Source organism: Pseudorca crassidens, chromosome 10 (genome assembly GCF_039906515.1).
Source record: "Pseudorca crassidens isolate mPseCra1 chromosome 10, mPseCra1.hap1, whole genome shotgun sequence".
Classification (NCBI taxonomy): Eukaryota; Metazoa; Chordata; class Mammalia; order Artiodactyla; family Delphinidae; genus Pseudorca; species Pseudorca crassidens.
Window position 1 is genome coordinate 56,941,721 of NC_090305.1, and position 18,134 is coordinate 56,959,854.

At 39.1% G+C, this 18,134-nt stretch overlaps 1 protein-coding gene across 25 annotated transcripts in view; it reads left to right on the forward strand.

Moving 5' to 3' along the window:
- ARPP21 (cAMP regulated phosphoprotein 21) overlaps positions 1-18,134 on the forward strand; it is a 181,296-nt gene that overhangs the window by 76,691 nt on the left and 86,471 nt on the right. For 19 of the 25 annotated variants that reach the window (XM_067753689.1, XM_067753692.1, XM_067753687.1 and 16 more), the window contains 2 exons: positions 10,545-10,653; positions 12,521-12,622. In XM_067753689.1, coding sequence (XP_067609790.1) covers positions 10,545-10,653; positions 12,521-12,622 — 211 coding nt within the window. The remainder of the gene's footprint in view (positions 1-10,544; positions 10,654-12,520; positions 12,623-18,134) is intronic. The other 6 variants (XM_067753705.1, XM_067753708.1, XM_067753711.1 and 3 more) reach the window with 1 other exon arrangement.

The window sequence follows — 18,134 nt, forward strand, 5'->3', positions numbered from 1 at the left end:
ATTTGTCCCTCAAACCTTTTATTTTCTGCCAGTGAGCATCCTGTTATCATAATATCAGACTTCTTCACTTCCAAAAGAGCACTAGATTTTCTTTTTCTTTTTCTTTTTTTTTTAATGGCCAGTTTCCAATAGACCCCATGTGTTCATGCCTCCAGGAAGAGCAGAAGGAGAGTTTATGCAGGGTACACCTTTAGGTATTGCTGCTACAACAAAATGCCCAGGCTGCTAGACATTTTGCCTGGTTCCTGCTCTTGATCCTCCCTCTGTGAGTCCTAAACAAAAAAAATGACCGTATGTCACGGACAATCAAGGTATTTTCTGAAGAGCTGAGCTTAATACTCTTTCATCCACAGTTGTCAAGGCCTACTGTCCTATTCCAGATGCCTTTCTGACCGTCCGCGATTTGAGTGGCTCTTGCCGGGGTTGAGATGGGGATGGGAGAGGTTAATATCTTTTAGGACAAGAGAAAAGGATGAATTAAATGTCCTTTTACAAATGTCCTTAACAAGTCACATTTCCAGGACCTGAATCACTTTGGGCAGTTTCAGAAAGGAGAAATAAATATTGTTCTGTGGAAAATGATACATTTGATGTTTGAAGTCTGTTGCCATGTTCTCATGGAGTTGAAGTTTGAAAGGGAACATCTCTTCCAGTTCTAGGTGTCTTGGCGTTTCTTTGACTCTGAAAATTTCAGGAGTTGTGCCATCAGCGCAATTGGCATGTGATGGTCGTGGGGACCGTATTGATTTAGATATATTATTAGATGAAAGTGTTGCCATTTCTATAAAGGAGGGAGGCTGAGATGGAAATTCCTCAGATGGTTCCTTGTGGGTTTTGTGTTTTAGGAATACCTTTTCAGTGTGTACAGTTTTATGCTATTCTGAAGCAAATACATTACAAATGCATATTTTAAATGGCACTGCAGCTTGGGAGAAATGCAGAAAAACGTGGATGGAAGATATAAAAATGAACTAGAGGGCTGAGGGAGAGAAAACACTTTCTTATTTAACTTTTAATTTTTCTTTTTCAAAGACACTGAGCTGGCGTAATAAGGTGTTCCTCTGGCGTGGATGCATATCAGCTAGATACTGGCTGGGATTTATTTCCAGAATCCCTGTTTTTCTAGATTGTCAGCAGTTCAAGTAATTATAGAATGTGACTTGAAAATATTAAGTTTTGCATGGAGAGAAAATAGTTTCACCTGAAGTTCAAAATATTTAAGTCACGACAGCAGACTATGAGGATTATACATACACGTGTGTGTACCACACTCACTTCTAATATTTTCTCTAATGTCTTCAGATATAATATATCCATCCTTTCATGATGGAAAAAACTTATCTCAGACTTCTCAGTTAGTTAAGTGGTATAATCTCTTATACGAACATTACCTAATGTTTGTTCAATTGCACTGGGTACTTTACCTCTTATTTAATGTATATTATTTCATTTAATATTAAAAACATATAACATAAGTCATTAGAGGTTCATTTTACAGAAGAAGAACATTAAGCACAAACTCAAGTTCAATTTTGGACTTACAGAGAAGCAATGCTCAGTGTGGCTGGGATCTAAACCAGTATGTCTAATGCTGAGAACAATTTTCTTAAATAATCTAACTCTCTTTAAAGCAAAAACATCCAAAACATCTTGGGCAAAATCCTCAAGATCTCCTGGATTGGTTGGGATTTTCAACTCTTAAGTCTTTTGTTGTCTGATAAGAAACAATGATTGAGGGAGAAGATCTCCTTGAAGATTAACTCAGTGGTATCAATAAATAACAGAGACTTCCTACAAAATGATAGTTCTTGCCAGATTTTCTGTATTTATCACTGCTACAAGATGTGATATTTGGGGAGAAGAAGATGCCGTATTTGGTAGGGGGTGATAGCCATCCAGTGGAAACTTCCTATACTCCATTTCGATCTGTGTTTTCAAGAATGAAAAAGCTACGCTTATGGATAATGTCGGTACAGGAGATAAACGTATCCATTGTGTTAATACAAAATGACTGCTCCAAGCAATTCAATTGTCCAAATGCATGTTTTCATGTCATAGCCACAGGAGCATGGGGTTAAGGATGTAGTAGTCCTGAGAGAGTAGAAAATAAGAATCATGTTCATTTGGGATACGTTCCAAAAAGGTGCCTTCTTCTGAGTGAACTGATGCACTTTAGAGACTTTAGCAAAGGAAAGTCACCTTAGCCTGGCACCACTGCATCCTTGTTGATTCTCAGGGCTAGCCAGGGTGAGAACAGCTGAGTGTATGTCGCCTACAGCCATCCAGCACATCTGTTGTTCCACGAATTGGATCTGAATGGTTGGGGATGCCTCTCATTAGAATTGACTGCTTTTTGTTGAAATAACAGAGTTTTTGAGCTGAGGCTCACTACGTGTTTTTGTTTTGTTTTGTTTTTTTCAGCTTTTGTTGGGCTCTCTTTCCCCCGTTTATTGCTAGAAATATGTTTCACTCTCTAGCACTTTTAAATTTTTTCTGTTGACATTCTTTGTTAACTGTCAGATTAGGTGGTGACACCAAATGAGCCCCTTGGAAATCTGGGGCAGAGGTACTAGGGTCTGTGCAATTTGGTAGTGCAAATGATATTTAGAATGTATTTACTCTCTATCATGTTACTTTTTTGATAAGTATTGAGGATTGAGGCTAAAAGATGAACAGTGCTTTTTAAAAAATATTTAAATGTTACAAATATATGGGTCTATTTTCTTTATGAGAAGCTTTATTCTTCTGTTTCTCTCTCTGATCTTCACTTTTTCTCTTTTGCTTATTTTTCTACGTGTTTAGCCCAAAGCAGCTCATTGTTCTCTTATTAGATAATTTTTACCCGCCCGCCCCTCCCATTTTCTCCTTCTTAGAGAAAAGATGTATGCTCAAGGTGTATCATATGGAGACGAGAAACCATCTACTTTGACTAGTATTTTCCAAAGGGCCAAGATCAGTCATAGGCAGAGAAAATCCCACGTGTATCTGAATGTCTTTGCATATGTCAGAGTAACCATTTAACTAGCTCCAGATAATTTTCATGTTAAAATGTTGTCATCTCTTGAATATTTTTTTCTTTTGTCTTTCACATCCACCCACTGTCATTGCCTCCAATCCCCTACTCTTAAGAGTGCAAAGCAAGGAAAGGAAATGGCAGATCTACTGCGGAAAGAGGATACAGGCCCCTGCAACCATGAAACAAGAATAGTGGCTCAAAGGCAGAGGTTGGAGGTGACACCTTAAGAGTCCAGTGCTCAAGAGCACAAGGTCCCGATTCCTGAGAGGTGTGGACGTGGGTATTGGCCTGGAGTGATGAGCGGCGTTATAGTGACTGTGGTAGTTTGCTTGTTTGTTGCAGAAAGGGTGATGCACTGAGCTGGCTATTAGGTAAATCACAAGAACCATGAAACTTGTTCTGGTGCTAAGCAAAGCCTCTCTCTAAGTGAAGCAGTTGAGCCCAGTTGACTTTGCTAAGAATCCCTGAGGTGATGGATGATGACTGCCCTATGAAAAGGACTGGGGGACTGCCCCCTTCTCAGGGGGCAGACCAGAGAGGAGTGGCCAGCAGCACAGCAGGGTCAGCGGACGTCTGTTCTGCTTAGTTTCCTGAAGGGACTCAGGTTGAAGATGGGAGTCATCAGTTCTTGACCCTTAAGCACTCACTCCCTGCAGGTGATGGAGTGCATTTATACCAGAACAAACCAAAAAAACCCATACTTTTCCTCCCACATCTGTTGTATTTCTTTTCCTTTGTCTCGGAATGTGAGTGGCACCAGGAATAAACTGAGCAGCGTCCTGGTATGATGCTTGCTTACTAGTCCTCTGAAGAGGACTAAGCATCCCTTCAAGTGCCTCTTGGAAATCTGTGAGCGGTTGGTTGGCATCCTGTCATTTCTAAACAGGACAACTTTACTCTGCACTTTTTATAGGAATAGCATTGAAAAATCATCTGACCTTAAGCCAAAGGTCAGAAACCTAACTAAGAATCACATTACTCTCAGGAAAACCATGGGATTTTATTTACTGAACAGACAACCTAGTTCTTTAAACAATAGTCCAGCTCAAAGTTAAGACATTTATTTATTAACATTGGTCAAACTCTGCATCATGTCTCTCAAAATATATTTTCTCATATTATTATTCTCAAATACCTCAGAGAACATGTGTCTGTAGATAGACAGACATACATTGTGAGGAGAGAAAATAAGTGTGCTGTGTTCCTTTCACAACTTGAAATTATTTATGGGTCTTGGAGTGTTGAACATATAAGTTACTGTTTAATTTTGGAAATGAAACATGCACGTACCTTCTATAATGTTAATATCCTTAATATAACTTTTTTTAAAAAGAGCTTTCCCATGCAGTAATAATACTTTCCAAATATCTGTATATCTATCTATCTATCTGTCTAGCTCACAACATTCTAGGTAGATAAAGCTAGACTGTTTTACAGAAGAGAAAACCGAGGTTCGTGTCTTGATCTTACCTGGTCATTTCACAGAAGATCAAGACTGAAATCCACGGCTACTGCCACTCAGCTAGGACTGAGGTTTACATGGTTGTGTGAGTGCAAGCCTGTGTGTATAGATGTGTAAAGACATTATCTGTATTATACAGTTCGGGAGAGTTTAGAGGGAGGTTCACTATACATATAAATACTACATATAGTCTTTTCCTGTATGTAGAGTAGTTTGGAGGGAGCCAGATTACAGTGATTTGGTTCCTTCCATCAGCACCTTGGCCTCCTGTAGGGAGCAGAATTAGGCCCAGTTTCTGCAGACTCCCTTTGTTGCTTCCAGATCCACCTTTAGTAGGAGCAGTCACATTAGCACTCTCCCTGGGGGAAGTTGTAGGGCATACTTGAAGGCCAGAGCCTGGCTGTGTACAATGAATCTTCTTGGTGTATTTCCTGTGTCTTATTAATCTTAAGATTTCTGGAGAACAAATGTATTGGACACCAAGGGGGGAAAGTGGTGGGGGAAGGTGGTGGTGGTGGGATGAATTGGGAGATTGAGATTGACGTATACACACTAATATGTATGAAATAGATAACTAATAAGAACCTGCTGTATAAAAAATAAATAAAATTCAAAAAATAAAAATGGTCAATAGAATGAACTGAAATTTCAACAGAGAACATATACAAATGACCAAAAAAAAAAGATTTCTGCTAGTGGAGAGGCCGTGAGTGTGTCACCATGACTTCAGGAAAGGTGGAATTGGGGCATAGAGTAGAAAGAGAAGTTGTAGTCTGTTGGTTGAAGATGTTTGGTTTCCAAACTTAAATGCTAGAATGCTGAATTTTTAAGGCGTAGTCTCATTTAAAAGAGAATAAAATGGTATAAAATGACAAGGTGGAAGTGGAAATCATGAAATATGTAAAGAACATAGGACTTTCTTTTTTAAATAAGAGATATCAGTTGTCAGTATCGTAATTGAATATTTCCACGTGTTAAGGGAACAGGGCCACTCAGACTTCTGTAATATGTTTGACTATTAAAATATTTTTGATGAATGTCTTTGACATCAAAATATTTCACCCTGCTGTGCACAGCAACCTTTCATGCATATTGATGACCATCTTTCCATTATTCAGTATGAAATTCAAAGATGTCCCTTTGTGCTCCTCCGCATTTAGCAGAATTGAATTCTTCATTTGTGCGTATGTGAGGGGAGGGATTAAACTGAACTATTTGGATGAGAAGTAATACATTTGGTTTCAAGAAATGGAAACCAAATGGCAGTGAGAGTAAACCACTGAAAATACTTGTAGATCAAAAAGATTTTTAAAAAATAATACAGCATCCTCAGCTTTTTTTAAGGTTCAGGTGAAAGAAATCTAACTAAAATTGGAATCAATTGACGAGAAGATAGAGTTTGATGGTCTTACACAGTATTTCATTCAGCCATACTGCCTGTCAATTCATGAGCTCTGTCTAATAAGGAACAATGAAGAGTTAGTTCTAACTTTTGAAAAGTTTGACTGGGGATGCCAAGACAGAATGGAAATGCCAGTACTGCTCACCACACATGATCAATGAGTGTCACAGTAGACCCTGCTATGAATTGTGGGAAAACACTTTTTTAAAAAACTTAAGAAGAGGAAACTATTTTTTTTTTAATCAAGAAGAAACATTAGGAACTTCCCTGGTGGCGCAGTGGTTAATAACCCGCCTGCCAATGCAGGGAACACAGGTTCGATCCCTGGTCCGGGAAGATCCCACACTCCACGGAGCAACTAAGCCCGTGCACCACAACTACTGAGCCTGCACTCTAGAGCCTGTGAGCCACAACTACTGAGCCCGTGCACCACAACTACTGAGCCTGTGCTCTAGAGCCCATGAGCCACAACCACTGAGCCCACGTGCCACAACTACTGAAGCCCGCACGCCTAGAGCCTGTGCTCTGCAACAAGAGAAGCCACCACAATGAGGAACCCATGCACCACAAGGAAGAGTAGCCTCCGCTTGCCACAACTAGAGAAAGCCCGCACACAGCAATGAGGACCCAACACAGCCAAAAATAAATAAATAAAATAAAATAAATAAATTTTGAAAAAAAAGAAGAAACCTTAAATTTGTTTTCTCTGCTTTTTGATAATGATAAAGAGACAGCTAAAAATAATAACTCATGGACTGAAATGTTCCAGGAAAAAAAAATGTAGGCATGTATAATGCATGGCCATGAGATACATAGTAAACTCTAGTTATCATTAATTTAATAAATACCTTGACCTTTTGAAGCCTTGAGGAGTTTTTCTTAGAGTTACATCTTGATACATTAAAAATAATTCATTACCATTTTAAATAAAGGTCCATGATATATTACTTTAGTTCCATTCATTTTATGGCTAAGAAATAATATTGCTATAATGTTAAATTAGTGGTAAAAAAGGATTTTTAAAAGCGCTAATATAATGGTGCATTACCAGTAATTTTTAGTGTAATCACATATAATACTTCAGTAATAAACTATAGCCTGCATGAGTTTAAACCTAAAATTACTCCTTACCTCTAGGTAATTCTCTATAAAATCAACCTGGAAAAATCTTATTAGGTTTATTTTATTCCTTTTATGCAAACTTCAAATGGTTACTTTCTAACCTTTCAAAATATTTTTGGAAAATCAAGAAGGAATTAGTAATTTGGACTTTTAGTTTCTAATGTTTGAAAACAAATTTAAACAAAATACTTGAAAAGCAGTCGTGCAAGATGCAGTTTGCATAATTTATATCAGAGTAACAAATATTGTTGTTCTAAATAATATTTCCATTATTGATTCAAACAAGCTCCTTTGACTACTCTTGCTTATGTGATGGATGTATTTTTCCTGCTATGAAAAAAAGAAAATCAGCACTATGAAGAAACGCAGATGACATTTCAAAAATAATGGTTGAATAGCTCTCTCGTAACTATAATGACATTTTAACTGAGAAGTTCCCAAACTAGAAAAGCTAAAATTCCCATGTCCACCTCTTTTCCCAAGATATCCTCAAATGTGAAAAGCTTTTCTTTAATAACACAATTGACTTGAAGCCAAACATAAATCTGATTTTTAAAGATGTTCCTAATGGTCTAAATTTTTTCTTTAAGATTTATAATTTATTTATTTTTGGCTGCATCGGGTCTTAGTTGTGGCACACGGGATCTGCATTGAGGCATGCGGGATCTTTCATTGCGGCATGAGGGCCTCTCCCTAGTTGTGGCAGGCGGGTTTTCTCTCTCTAGTTGTGGTGGGCAGGCTCCAGGGTACGTGGACTCTGTAGTTGTGGCACGCGGGTTCCAGAGCATGCGGGCTCTGTAGTTTGCAGCACGTGGGCTCTAGTTGAGCCGCGGGAGCTCAGTAGTTGTGGTGCATGGGTTTAGTTGCCCCACGGCATGTTGGATCTTAGTTCCCAGACCAGGGATCAAACCCGCGTCCCCTGCATCGTAAGGCGGATTCTTTACCACTGGACCACCAGGGAAGTCCCTCTAAATTTGAATTTATGCTCCTACTAACCAAACTCTCTCCTGTTCTGTTTTATAAACATTTGTGACTGTATATCTTACTCAGTGATTCTTTGATCTGTCCCTGAATTACTGTGATTTGTATATAGCTGTGCTAAATTTTCATTCATTCATACATTGAGTCATTTATTCATCCAACCAAATGCCTCCCATGTGCCAGGCACGGTTCTAGGCACTAAGGATTCAGTTTTTAAAAAGCAAGGTCCCTACCCACATGGAACTTGCATTCTATCTCTGGTTACTATGCTGAAATCTCACTCTAAATGATTTTCTGCCTCAAGAAGAATTTAGTCTGAAGCATAGAGAGACACCTTATGCTCATGAATCCAAAAGTTCACATTCTTAGACCATTTCATTTCTAAATGAACGTTTATAGATGATTAGCAACAAATAAAAGAAATATATCTGTATATTTAGCAGTCAGCAAATCATTTCATTGACTAGAGTTTATCAGGTTTACAGAGCTTGGGGCTATTAGAAGAGGCTTAATTAGTATTGATACTATCAGCGTTTGTACTTAAGTTAATATCCTAATTTTACATCTACATAAGAAACAATACAACAACATCTAAGTGTTTGAAAATGTTGGGAAGCTTTAAAAAAGCTTTTTTAAAAAAAAATTTGGATATCACTGTATTGTACACCTGTAACTCATATAATATTGTACATTTACTATACGTCAATTACGAAGAAAGGAAAGAAAACAATATAACAACACCTAAGTGGTTGAAAATGTTGGGAAGCTTTAAAAAAGCTCCTAAAAAAAAAAAGAAAGAAAAAAGAAAAGCTCCTGGAGAATTTTTCTCGTTTACAGCGACCTGTAGCTATTCACACTAGTATTGTCGGACTTCATAGCGTAATAAGTAATTGAAGTGACCTGTGACTGTGCTCCACCAAAATATATTTAATTTCTCCACTGTGAATGACCTCTTCATTATAAAGTGCAAATTTACTCTGTTCCGATGTTAAAATGTCACATTCGCACTTCCAAATTGCTATATTTGATTACATCTTAATTTTGGTGGAAAACGTTTACATTGATATTGAAGATGATATGATGCAGATTTTTTGTTCTTTATCCTGAGGTGTGAGGCCCTCCAGCCCACTGAGTACAACAGAAGCAGAGAGAGACTGAATCACTTCTCTGCAAGGATGTGAATAGGCTGTTTGATGCCTGTGGCTTAGTGGGTGAATCTATAAACTGGAGTCAAAAGATTTAGCGAGGGATGGTTTCTTTATCTGTAAAAGAGGCAAAAAATATTTGCTTTTCCTACATCAAAGTTTTTTTGCAAAGATTGAATAAGATAATGATATCACTTTGCAGAAATTATATACAATTCTAGAAGCTATAACTGGTATTATTTCAGTTTTCTGGTTTTGTCTGCTCCCCAATTATTATTATACTTTATGTATGTGCGTTTAAGGAAACAATGCTTCTCATCGAGATTTGAATTATACAGTTAAACTGCTCCTTTGTTTTCAAAGTGCTGTTTGCTTATTTTGGAGCTAATGATGAGATTCCCTTAATTACTGGTCACCTTAATTGCTGGTCATATTAAGCAATAGATGCTGTGACATGGCTTCCCAATGACTGGATACATTACTGAACCCAGGGGACTTACAGAGTAATACATCAGACATGAGAGACACTTTAATGACAGCCGTAAATTACAACTGCTCCTAAACTGGGGAATGAACATTTTAGCACTTCCTCTGGGATGAACTCAAGCCCAAGTCATTCATTGAGTTCTTTGGTGTGCAGTGATGCCTGTGGGAGATTAACAGGGAAGTGGAGCCCTTTCCTGTAATAATACAAAATGATTAAGGGGACCTTAAAAAAAATCAATTGACTAATCAATAGTGTATAACTGCTTGGAGCATTTTCCCCATGCTAATCAGACATTAAGTTGTTTAAACTAAATATCTCCAGTTTCCCCTATTACTGAACTGATTTATAAGACATGGTCAAGGATGTCAGAGTCTACTGGAGCCAGATTCCAGAGCATTTGTCATTAAAGAAAGATGGAAATAATTCGTAGATGGTTCTCTCTCACTACAGATTCAGAAGGCTCTTGAAAGGGAAGATATAATAGGAAGATATAAAAGAAAGTGTTCTTCTAGTTTCCAGACATTTGTGAATTAATGTGGTAATCCCAAATTCTAAGCATGTATAGTTGCTTGAGAATATGGGCAGGGACTTGATTGAATTCAGGAGTGATGGAGGTCAAAATAACTATAGAAAACATCTATACACTATATATTTTCAGGCCTTTAAAATTTTTTTTTAACTTCAGCCATGGTGAACAGCATGCAGCAAACAAGACTCCGAATTCCAAACAACCAAAGGTATTCAAACAACACCTGTGAAGTGACATATTATTACCTACCTGTATATTGCCAGCAATTCTAGTATCAAAACCACGTGTACACTTTTTTTTAAAGTTGAATGCCACTGTGCGGGGTGGGAGGGAACACTAAGAAATAACTTTAAACAGGGGGAAAAACTTTTTTTATTGATATGTTTTACTTTGCTGGCAGACCAGAGCAAAGGTTTTGTGAACATTTAAAAGATGAAAAAGGTGAAGAATCCCAGAAGCGGTTTATCTTGAAGCGAGATAACTCTAGTATTGATAAAGAAGACACTCAGGTTGGTTCTCAAGTTTGAGAGTGGCTGACGTTGTTGTTTTTGAAGGTGGGCTGCCTGATGTTCTTGTCATTCTGTTGTCCCGGCTCCCCCTCCCAAATCTCCCCTGCCTCTGAAACGACTGTCCCCCCCCCAACCTCCTGCCCCCCTCCCCCCTGCCTCCCTCTTTGGCATTCAGTGGGTAGCAAAACACCACATCCTGGTTGCTTCAGCGATGGCTCTGTGTTGGGCTGCATGGGTGGTGCTTGACGCCGGCTCTGCTGCATGTCTCGGGGGGTTGGGATGCCGCAGGCTCCGAGCTGATGGGAAGAGCTTTGTCAGTTGCATTTCCAGGTGTCTGTGTAACTCTGGCAGTCGTTCCCCTCCCTACAGCTTTATCCTTCCGTTGTGCACACATTGAGCTGGATTGTCAATATGGACCGCTGATCAACTGATGTAGCTGTAAACAACAAACCTTGTTATGGTGAGGCCAGGTGGATTTTGCAAACTCTCCTAAAATAAGTCTTCACAACAAAGAATTGAGTTCAGGTTTTAGTCCCCCACCCCTTCCCCTTCCCGTGTTTTATCGTCCATGTCAGTTGTCTGCTTGTTTTGCACGAACTGGAGCAGAACTTCCTCCTTACGTGTTTTTTGCTTGTGACAAAACATTACATTGTTCTAGAGTAGCCTTACTCATGGGACCTCAACAAGGCTAGAGAGACTTTTCTATGGATGGAGGGGGTGGGTTCCAGGGTGATTAAGAAGAAAACTAAGTAAATGGCAAAAGAAAACAAAATTTTAATGATAAAAGGAACAGTAGAAAGTCATGTAAATGTCATTACAGTTACCCTTTATGTCTCTGACAATCAAATAGATTTTTTTTTTTTGGCAATGACTTTGCTTTAGAATGCTGAAAGGTAAGACAATCTGCGTCTCACTCAAGTTGTTATTTTAATTACCCACAGTGAGTCACCGTGAGCCTGTGTGTGCATCTCTGACGCACTTTTTTTTTAAAAAAAAACCCGTTCATCATTTGTATCTCGTTTCCTGCCACCACCATCAAACCACACCATGGCTCGAGTTGACTCTGGAACATGTGCCCGTGTCCTGTACTTAGTGGGTGTTTGTTGAATGGATGGATGGACGTGGTTAGTGCAGGGCGTTTGGGGAGGAACGGCAGGAATAAGATGGGAGGGCGGTAGAGACACAGGAAGTGGCTCAGCGGGAAGAACAGCAGTCCTCATGCTGGGTTCTTTGAATTGTTAGATTTCTTGACATCGACCTTAATCAGCAGACAAGCTTTTTGAATTTAGTTCCTCTTTTTATCCCAGACGCAATTCACAGAATAAGTCATTGAGTGAATAAAAATACAAGTTAGGATGCAGAGAAGTAACATCCACGTCTTCCATTCTGCCTGTTCCCTTCTTTACCGCCTTGCTGTTTCTCCGGTCCCCACGTTTTCAAAGCCATTTCTTCTCTTAGCCATCTTGAACTAGCCACTTCCTCTTTTCTCACCACCATTCTGCCTCCTTTTGGGGAGTCAAAATCACACAGGTTTGCTAAGGAGACAGAGCCCGTGACTCATGACCCATCGCGTAGCCAACTGACTGAATACCTCAGGCACATTCAGGAGCTTACACTCCAGAAACTCCCATGCTACTTGCATCCAGCAAGGGAGCAAGCAGGAGTAACAAGCATCCCCTGCCATTGCATGGCACACACACCACACACGTACCCCACCACGGCTTCCTTAGGGACCAGAGGGAGTAAGGCTTTTCACGCCCCATTTGCTTAAGTGAACATTTATTATTCTCAGCTGACAGTTTTTCTTAACTGCAGATTGCCAACAGCTCAACTTGGATAACCCTCCTGATTTCTTTTTTCTGTTCAGCAAAACAGAATGCATCCATTTAGAGATGACAGACGAAGTAAATCAATTGAAGAGAGAGAAGAGGAATATCAGAGAGTGAGGGAGAGAATATTTGCACACGATGTGAGTAGTTGTTTTCATTGCCTCTTGAGTGCGGTCCTTCCGTCAGCAGCAAGGCAGCCTCATTCCCCAGACAGGGAGCTGGCAGGGACGAGGGAAGCTGGAGGCAGGGAACAAACCGAAGGGCAGCAAACTAGAGGTGTTTCTGGAAGAGGACCTGCTTCAGGGAAGTGATGGAGGAGGGGCCGAGGGTTTGCATGTGTTCTCTAGGGTATGACCTGTGGGGAAATAGAGATAACCATTTTGGTCAATGAAATAGACCGTAAGTACAGAGAGAGGTTGCCAGATTTGCAGAAATCCCTTCACGTCCATATTAGCCAGCAGATACCACACGGTTGTCTTTTTAAGACCAACATTGTACACAGGAAAGAATTACAGGAGAAGAAAGAAGAGTCGTTGATCTTACACACACACACACACACACACACACACACACACACACAAACACACACAGAATTTTCTGCAATCTTAGCAAGTATGGACATTTTATTATATCAAAGTTAAATAGTGATATTCATCCCCCCCACCCCATTTTCAGATCGAATAGTTCTGTGAACAATTTTCAAGGATATAGTCAGAAAACAATTTTTATTGTTCAAATCCCAAAGAAGATGTGGTTGTGTTTTTTTTTTATCTTCTTCCTCAGTGTGGCCAAAATTGAATGCAATTAAATACAAATTAAAAGATTTAAAAAAACTGGATTTAAATGCAATGAAATGAAAAGGACAAGCTATTGCCATAGGTTTTCCCTTCCATGAACTCATCTGGCACCCTCCTAAAATGCTGTGGCCTCTTCTCTCTGCAGAGGTACAGCCGTGAGCACCTTTGTGTAGACTCTCTGCTGCCAACACCTCTGGCGTTACTAAATCAGGTGGAGCGTCTGACCTCCTGTGTGATTTACTCCTGGATGTCTTACAAAGCCAGCCTAGCATGGAGGGGGACTGCTCTCCCTAGAGGTGTTAAGCCCAAGCCAGTCTCCCTGATCTCTAGATCCTCTCTGCCTTTCTTAAAACACAATTTTCAGTTGAATAATCTGGCCCAGAGCCTGGGAATTAGAGGAGTGTGAGAGAAGGAGATGGAGGTAGCCATAGTTGTCTGATGTCCAGGTATAATTCTAGAAGATTCTAGAAAATTCTTTTATTATGGTCAGAATTATTGAGGGTGCATAGGACAGCAAGACACATGGTAGACCTTTCCTTATGTTTGCTGGATACAAGAATGCAGTAATGAGAGGATCTTTTCTAGTCATGATACTATAATGATGCCAACTGTGGACTGGAGGTAGAGTGTTCCTGTCTGATGACCTTCAAGAAGAGAAATATTTCTGAAGGCTAGTTTATTTTCTATTTTCTCTCTCTCTTACACACACACACACACACACACACACACACACACACACACACACACACACACACCTTTTCCCTCTTAGTCTGGTTCTGGCAAGTCATATAGTTTATGAATGAGTTGTTACATTGATAAACGAATACTTATCACCCACATAATATACAAACAACATTATTGTTTTTTTTTCTTGCCAAAGCTGTGCCACATTGCCAGACACTCAAGAGCCAGGTGACAGTAAGTAACGTCACTGATGCATGCCTGTGATGGGGGTGACACTTGCCCTGCTGTACTTCATTTGTGTATTCTCGTGTCCATAGGGAGGTCGTCAAAGGGAGAAGGGGTCAGCGTGACTCCCTTTACACATTGCATTTCCTCACATCCATCTTAAGGAGATTATTCGTAAGCGACCTGGGTTCCAGGCTAAAGATTGGAGGCAAGGGTTCCTGTTTAAAGCCTCTATGGCCACATGCTGTATTAACTTTTTTTAACAAGTAAAAGCAGACTTAAATGTGAGAAAGCTTAAATGCAAAGCTATTGTCATAGCCTTTTTATTCCATGAAATCATTCAGCAGCCTTCTCTACAATGCTGTGGCTGCTTCTCCCTATGGGAGTGGAGGCATGAGCTCCTTTGATAGGCTGTCACGCCTGGTGGCCAGCACTTCTGGCTTTACTGATTCAGGTGGGAAACTGCCTGTTTCTGACACTGCTTTTCACTTGATCTCCTAGGGCAGTAGTTTTTTAATCAGCATGCTGTACCCAGAGTGTACTCATAAAGGGCTTCAGAGATCAAATAAAATCCCTGATATTACCTGCAAAATATTATGTTCATGAGCATATGTGCATTTTTCTAAGGATAAGATCTCTAGTGTTTATCATATTCTTATAAGTTTTCATGATGCTTAAATGAGCCACTAAGAGCCACTTTCCTAGACGGAAAACAAAATGTCTTTCTCCCTAGTCTGATAGCTCTTGTAGAGACAATGCAGTCATACCACTGGTATTCTCTGTTTTAGCTATTAATATTCCCAAATTTAGCAGCTTAAAAAGCAAACAAACAAAAATCTGCTTCTCTCACAGTTTCCATGGGTCAGGAATCTGGGAGTGGCTTAGCTGAGTGATTCTGACTCAAGGCTTTTCATGAGGTTACAGTCAAGCTGTCAGCTGGGGCTGTACTCATCTGAAGGCTTGGTGAAGTGGTTATCTGCTTCCAAATTCACTCGAGTATCTCCAGGCCTTAGTTCTTTGCTGGCTGTAAGCTGGAGATCTCACTTCCCACATAGTGATGTGGGCTTCTCCATAGACTTGACAGGTGTCTTCAGAATGGCAACTAGCTTCCCCCAGAGCAAGTGATCTGAGAGGGAAAGAAAGAATCCCAATTGGAAGCCACAGTCATTTATAACCTGATCCTGGAAGTGACCTACCTTCCCTTCTGCTGTATTCTGTTGGCACGCAGACCAGCCCTGGTGCATGTGGGAGGTGCTACACAAGGCAGGGGTCACTGGGCACCACCCTGTACTAACAGGATAACACAAACTCAAGGACATAACAGCAATATGAACTTTCTCGAATATATATAGTAACATAAAGACAGGACCCTTTAGGGAACCTTCACCTATGCAATTCCAGATTCCCAAATGATCATTACTGCTGCCCAAATTGTCGAGGTTCACAAGATAATAATTAAAGTATCTTAACTCAATTGTAAAACAAATGCAAAGAATCCAGCATAAGGAAATTAAGTTACAGGCATCTAATCTTTTTTTTAGCTGGTCTTTAATTTAGCATCTTCATAATTTAAAAACAGAGGTAATATAACCAGCTTCCTTTGCCAATTATTAAGTGTGGAGTAGTTCAAAGAGGTTCAAATATTGATATACTTAAGTAGGATTTTTTTTTCTACTTGAAGTTACAATAGAGATTTATAGAAAAATACTTCCTGGTATTTACACTTTAGCAAAATCCAGATTTGTTTTAAAATTAGAAGCGTTCTTGAATATTTTACAAATGTATCTTGGTTTCTAAGGATGTGTGTGTGTGTGTGTGTGTGTGTGTGTGTGTGTGCTTTTGTACATAGGTGCACAATCAGTATATGCAGATTACTTCAGGGTTTTCTAGAAAAAGTTTTTCAAATATAGTTTGAGAATTTTGGTATCTTGAAATAAGACCAATTTATCTATTATTTGGGAACTAAAATGTTATTTAGAGCACACAACAATTCAGTTCTCAAATAATAAATAAATGTACTTTTGTTGTCAGAAATACTCGAAATATAGCTCTTGTTTCCTTTGGCAAGAATTTCAACTTGTTTTATGATTAATCCTATGCAATGTTGTTCCTTTTAGGAAGGTTAAGTTGATAAAGCAATATATTTGAGAGAGACCTGTTTTGCCTGTAGGGTGATTTCTGAAGGGTATTTATGTATAAATAGGGATTCGGGGAGGACCTCATCTTTGGTCTCCTTTGCATGTGCTGGGATTCTTCAGGGAGAGCTGATGATGAGGGTGTGAGGCACCACCTGGCTTGGGGGTGGCACGTGGAAGAGAATTCTGTAAGCCATCGGCAAAAACGTTTTCCTCCTTTAAAAAAAAAAGACCTTTGTTTACATCTGAGAATGCATATACCTGGCAGCTCTGAATCCTGGGCTTAATTACGGTGACAATTTTATCTTTCTCTGCTATTAAAATTTGTAAGTTATTAATGCTACTTTATACACACACACACACACACACACACACACACACACACACACACATTTTCATCAGTTACTGAATCGTAGCCCATAACTGTCTCTTGTCTTATTTATGAAAATGTGGTAGATGGATGATGAGATGATTTTTTAGGACCTTTCCACAATAATCAGGCAGATGCTCTGGAGATTGGTTATGGGGAACATCATCTTTGACTTGCAAGTGACTTATTTTTTAATTCAAAGAGTTTTGGGCTGCTTCACTTTCCCCCAAATGCTATTAGATTAATGAGTCTGAAGAGGTCAGCATGTCTTTGATCAACTCCTTCAAAGAAGTAATTGAGTCTCAGTTATTCAGTACCAGCCAGAACATCCTAAATGTAATTGACCTCTCTTCAACCTCAACAGATGAGAAATAACAAAGTATTAAATTCATCGTGGATATCTGACACAATCTCACTTTTGTCACATACCAGGACTTGGCTCAAAGTTGACTCAAACCGGTAGGGAAACCAAACTAAAGGAAATAAAGACAATGGGATATTTAGCTTACTTTAAAGAGATCCTCATAGGAATAATGTCAAGGGCACATCATCTGTATTTGTTTCCTTTTATAAAATTAAATGTCAAATTTTTTTAAAAAGATATTTTTCTGAAAAGCTTTTTTCTTAGTTGGCTGTTTTTGCCTTTTGTTTAATAAAATTTTTGCACACTTGATCTTCGGGATGCATGTTAAATGTACAGAGGTTAAAACAGAAATCGTTCTAGAGATGCCCCCATTAAAATGCTCAGACCACTGAGAAAAACATTTATGCCCAATCTAGCCCTTTGGCTTAGTGGAAGGAAATGATTTCTCCAGTAAAATGTAGAAAGAAACCAATATCCTGCTGGCATCTCTGAGCGGTGGTTACATTAGCAGCATTTTTAATTCAAAAATTCAATATTGAAAGGTCATTATTATTTCTTTAGTTTTATTTTATCTTAAAATCGACCTGTTAAGTCTCTATTTATCCCTTTAGCCAGGTGACTTATTCATCATTTAGAAAATCCACACGTATAATTTTACATTTGTAAATTTACATTTACAAACTTAGTACTTTGGACATGGTTTTATATTAGTTCCTAAACACAGTCGTATTTTAGGACTGTTGCACCATATTTTGTTTAGACTTCTCTTTCTCTGTTTGTTAAAATTTAATTTGATCTCCCTTTCCCGAGCACATATGATAATGGAATTTTATCTTCCCTAAGTTGTATATTAAACCCAAGATAGCAGAGAAATGTGTGCTAGAGAATGCAAGCTAAGAAGAAAGTCACTGGGTTTTTTGTGTGAAAAACTAAGATATATTAGATGGAGCTTGATATTCTTTCCCAGTTAACTTCATTTTGTTCTCACTTGTTTTCTGAGCACCCCGCTGCCCCCGCCAAGATTGTTTGATAGCATCTCTTCAGTTTGAGAGTCTTGCAGGTCATCTGTTTACGTTG